This window comes from Helianthus annuus, chromosome 4 (assembly GCF_002127325.2).
Source record: "Helianthus annuus cultivar XRQ/B chromosome 4, HanXRQr2.0-SUNRISE, whole genome shotgun sequence".
In the NCBI taxonomy this organism is placed as follows: domain Eukaryota; kingdom Viridiplantae; phylum Streptophyta; class Magnoliopsida; order Asterales; family Asteraceae; genus Helianthus; species Helianthus annuus.
This window is the reverse complement of record NC_035436.2, coordinates 57,638,347-57,643,766: the sequence shown is the minus strand read 5'-3', so window position 1 is coordinate 57,643,766 and position 5,420 is coordinate 57,638,347. Positions and strand designations below refer to the sequence as shown.

The 5,420-nt window shown below is 47.0% G+C and overlaps 1 protein-coding gene across 1 annotated transcript; it reads left to right on the top strand.

Moving 5' to 3' along the window:
* The first annotated feature begins 747 nt into the window (after positions 1-747).
* On the top strand, positions 748-2,172 carry LOC110933529 (proline-rich protein 36-like). The gene has a single exon (XM_022176747.1). It carries the CDS (start codon positions 748-750, stop codon positions 2,170-2,172), a length of 1,425 nt encoding a protein of 474 aa, XP_022032439.1.
* Positions 2,173-5,420: the final 3,248 nt, after the last annotated feature.

The window sequence follows — 5,420 nt, the reverse complement described above, 5'->3', positions numbered from 1 at the left end:
CTTGTGTCGTTGGTAGTATTTCGTCGAGTCTTATGAACCCTTTTTTTTTAAACAAGTCATGTTTTGTAACGCATTTTGTGGTTGATGTTTTAAAACAATATGTTATGCATTTTCTTAACTATTTTAATGGATGAACATCGTATGTTTTTATCATATAGCATTGTTGTGATTGTTGCTATGGTATTAAGAAGTCACACCAAATAAACCCACGCTTCCGCAAAAGCCAGGGTGTGACAGCTTGGTATCAGAGCCTCGATCATAGCGAACTAGGATTCTTTCTCGAGTCTAGACTATGATCACTAGGGATCTCACGAAAATGTTTTTTAAACGTTTTTACATTTGCATACACTAAAAGTCCAGATCCATGGCACAAACATTTTTAAAAACAAAAGGGCACAAATACATTTTTTTTCAAAATTTCTGTATCAGTCTTAGAGACTGAGGGAGATTTCAGTCTTAGAGACTGAGGGATTCAATCTTAGAGATTGGGGAAGTATAGCCTTAGAGGCTGGGGGAAAATTTGAGTCTTAGAGACTGGGAGGTTAGTCTTAGAGGCCAGGGAGTTAGTCTTAGAGACTGGGAGGTTGGTCTTAGAGGCCAGGGAGTTAGTCTGAGAGACTAGGGAATTCAGTCTTAGAGATTGGGTGGGATAGTCTGGAAGACTAGGATGCATACATGATTTCATTGTTAATTGTTTACATGCTTACCTTATTTGTGTGCATATGTTGTGGTTGTGTTACAGACACCATGGCATCATCCGGTAGTGGAGTATCCGACGCGAGTGACCCGAGGACTTTTACCTCTGATGACGAGATGGCTACCGATTCGGGAGTTTACACCTCAGACACCACGAGCACCGATGAAGACGACTTTCAGCCTTTTGCCCTACCGATCTTCGGAGATGATGTGCCCTTAGCTGACAGCCCACCAGGAGAGGACCTACCCCTTGTTCCAATCCCTGCCCCTCTCCCCTTCGCTGCAGTTCCCTTTGAGGAACAACCTATCGACACGTTACCCGATGGTGACATCGACCTACTCATCGAGGGTCCCCCGGAGGGAGACCAGGATGGTGGGGCCCCGGTAGAGGACGGTGTTCCACTTGTTGATATCCCAGTTGTTGATCCTATTGTTCCCATGGTCGAGCTTCCTGATATGGAGGTTCAGTCTGATTCGTCCGCTTCAGGTTCCTTTGAGTCGATAGCTTCTCATATCCCACCGTTGGGACTCGGTTACATTCCTCGCATGGACGCTGATGAGGAGATGGAGTTGGAGCAGCCTGCTGAGGCTCCTGTTCCTCCAGATGATCCGATTCCTGCCATACTTGCTGATTATCAGCCCGCTCCAGTTATTTCCGAGCCCGTTCTTGCCATTGACCCTGTTACTGTCACTGATGCACCCGTTGTTGCACCACCAGCTGTTGAGATACCAGATGTAGCACCCATACCCGATCCCATGGCTATTTTTGATGACCTTGCACCGTTCGCTACCCACATTGAGCCGAGATACGCTAACTCCAGCAATGGGTGGATTGAGGAGGATGACTACCCTCCGTACGTAGTCCCAGTCACTCCCCCTCCCACACCTATCGCTGTACCACTCGATGCTCCCTTGTTTCCTCCATCCACATCTGGTACCCATGGTACTGACCTTCCTATCACTTTCCTTCAGGACATTCCTCCGCCCCAACCTGGGGAGGGATCGTCGAGTAAGCCCTTCGGCGACACCCCATTCATGCCAGAGGATAGCCAGTTCTTACCGCAGGTCCCTTATCCAGATTTTGTTTCACCAGTGTCATTTTCTGCACCTTTCGAGACCCAGTTTCCCCATATCACTTCACAGTTTGCATTTACCCCACACATTACACTTCCGGTTTCAGCCCCGATGGGTGAACCATTCCCATGGTCAGCACCCCATGTCATGCATGTATCCGACCCTTATCATCCCTTCCATGACGGATACTCTGTAGAGGACACGCTCACGTCACTGCAGTTACAGCGGGACGCCTTGAGACGATGTGTCCAGCGGTTGGAGAGAGCTCCACATCCTCACTGTCCCTGTCAGACTCAGTTTTCAGCATCGCACACTTCCTTTCCATCGTCTCATGATTCAGGTTCATTTCCTCCCTCTCGATCGACAGGTTGCTTTCGTGTTGCGCTTTGCCTATGCACTTGAGGAGGATTTGGTGCAGTTGCGCCGATTGATTTTCTCTCGTTTTCCACCTCCTCTACCGTGAGCTTAGGGATATACTCGGGGCAACAGAGATTTCAGATCATCTACAGACCGGCTACTCTTAGTGGGAAGACAGCGCTAGAGCCATGACTATGAAGACCTTTTTGAGACCACGATTTTGGTTTTTGATTTATTGTACTCAGACAAGGGTGATGTAGCCCTTAGTATATTTTGACATATGGTGAAATTGTGAAACTGTATTGGTGGTTTGCTTATGAAACTTAAATCGTAAGTCTTTTAAATCCATGCATTGTTGATTATTTGTTATGATTATGACATGAGATGTTATGTGAATGATGAATGTTACTACATATACGTATGATTATCATACTTACTATGACCTGACCAACATGGAACATCCTCTAGAAAATGCCTCCACGACGCGACACACGCATGCCGACTAACCAGGCAGAACTGCAAGGAATCATCGCTGCCGCAATTGCACAATATGCTGCTTCTCAAGGAGACTCAAGCGGAAACATTTCGAACAACAACAACAACCCTCTGAATGGGTGTACTTTCAAGCAATTCTTAGATTGCAAGCCGCAAAACTTTGATGGCACTGGAAGTGCCGTGGCTTTCACTCGTTGGACTGAAAAGACAGAGACGACAATAAGAATGAGCAAATGTGCACCGGGACAACAAGTCACATACATCACTGGGCTCTTTACTGATGGTGCCCTATCATGGTGGAATCTTCAAGTTCAAACACTAGGAGAGGCTGCAGCATACGCCATGACTTGGGCTGAATTGAAAGAGCTGATGCGCAAGAAGTATTGCTCCAGAGCTGAGATCCAGAGATTGGAAACCGAATTTTGGAACCTAAGGATGGAAGGTCCAAAAATCGCGGAGTATGTTCAAAGGTTTCATGATCTGTCCCATGTGGTGCCGTACATGGTCACGCCTGAATTCAAGCGCGTGGAACGTTTCATCTGGGGGTTAGCACCTCATATTATGAGTATGGTCACAACGTCTAAACCGGAAACCATTACTGAAGCCATCGACTTGAGCATCTCGCTGACTGAAGAAGCCATCAGGCTAAACAAGTTTTCAAAGGATGATCAGAAAAAGAAAGAGACTCATGTGGAGTCGTCGGGGGAAAACAAACGGAAGTTTTCCAACTTCAAGCAAGGAACCAGCAGTGGTAGCAAGAGAAGTGAATCAAACACACCGGCCAGGGCCAAGACTGGTGATGAAAACAGGGGAAAAGGTTACATGGGCACTTTGCCCAAGTGTGGTATATGTCAGTTCCATCATCCCGGCCCGTGCCGACTCAGGAAATGCGAATCTTGCGGGAAGATGGGCCATTCGAAGGAGACGTGTTGGGCTGGATCAGGCCAAGGTGGTCAAAGGGGTTACAATAACAACAACCGTGGTAATGGAAACAGGCCGCAAGGAAATAATGGGGGAAACGGAAATCGTGGGAATGCCCCGAATCAAGCTGGTAACCGGGGAACAAACGGAAATCGAAACAGAAATGGTAATGGGAATGGCCGAGGGCCAGGATGCTTCAACCGCGGGGACGTTGGGCACTTCAAAAGGAATGCCCAAAGCTAAATCAAGCGCAAGGCCGAGTTTTTAACATTGGTGCGAGGGAAGCGCGCCAAGATCCGAACGTTGTCACTGGTACGTTCCCTATAAATCAACGCTATGCGTCTGTTCTTTTTTATACTGGTGCCGATTATAGTTTCGTATCGTTAGAATTTAAGAACATACTTGGATTGGCCACTAGTAAGTTAGACGTTCCGTACTCTATTGAATTGGCAAATGGGAAACTAGTGGAAACGGGTGAAGTCATCCGGGGATGCATGATAGAACTGGGAGGTCACGAATTTACGCTAGACCTACTGCCAGTCGAGTTGGGAAGCTTCGACGTGGTAATAGGGATGGATTGGCTGTCTAGCAACAAAGCCGAAGTGGTTTGTCACGAGAAGACCATCCGCATCCCAATGGTCGATGGGGAGACGATTGTAGTTCATGGAGAAAAGCGCGATACGCCATTGAGGATCATTAGCTGCTTGAAAGCTAGGAAGTGTTTGAGGAAAGGATGTGTTGCCTTTTTGGCACACATCGTGGATAAGGAAGCCGCTGAGCCTAAGATCGAAGACATTCCTGTCGTGAAGGAATATCCTGAAGTCTTTCCAGAAGACTTACCAGGATTGCCGCCTCCAAGACAAGTCGAGTTTCACATTGACTTAGTTCCAGGCGCCGCGCCTGTGGCTAAGGCACCTTATCAACTTGCACCTTCGGAGATGCAGGAGTTGTCAACGCAACTCCAGGAGCTATTGGATAAAGGATTCATCAGACCAAGCTTCTCACCTTGGGGAGCTCCAGTTTTGTTCGTTAAGAAGAAGTATGGTAGTTTTCGCATGTGTATAGACTACCGCGAGCTTAACAAGTTGACTGTCAAGAACAGATACCCTCTGCCAAGGATCGATGACCTGTTCGAACTACTACAAGGCTCAAGTTTCTACTCAAAGATCGATCTACGATCGGGTTATCACCAGCTGAGAATACAAGAGGAAAGTATTCCCAAGACTGCCTTTAGAACTCGATATGGACATTACGAGTTTCTGGTTATGCCATTTGGGCTAACCAACGCTCCAGCAGTTTTCATGGACTTGATGAACCGAGTCTGCAAGTCGTACCTCGACAAGTTCGTAATCGTATTCATTGATGATATTTTGATCTACTCGAAGACGAAGGAAGAACACGAGCAACACTTGAGAGCTATTCTAGAACTGCTTAAGAAGGAGAAGTTGTACGCCAAGTTCTCGAAATGTGAGTTTTGGTTACGCGAAGTCCAGTTTCTTGGACATGTGGTTAATGGAAATGGAATCCATGTGGATCCCACAAAGATCGAGGCGATCAAGAATTGGGAGTCCCCGAAGACGCCAACCGAGATTCGACAATTCTTAGGTTTGGCTGGATATTATCGCAGATTCATTGAGGATTTTTCTAAAATCGCTCAACCTCTGACCACACTCACGCAAAAGGGCAAGAAGTTTGATTGGAGCGACAAACAAGAAGAAGCGTTTCAGTTGTTGAAGAACAAGCTTTGTGACGCACCGATTTTAGCTCTACCCGAAGGCACGGACGACTTCGTGGTATATTGTGACGCCTCGCGTCAGGGTTTAGGCTGCGTGTTGATGCAGCGACAGAAGGTCATAGCATATGCATCTCGCCAGCTG

Excerpts from the sequence above, each read along its gene's own strand:
- LOC110933529 (XM_022176747.1), top strand. The coding sequence starts at position 748 with ATGGCATCATCCGGTAGTGGAGTATCCGACGCGAGTGACCCGAGGACT.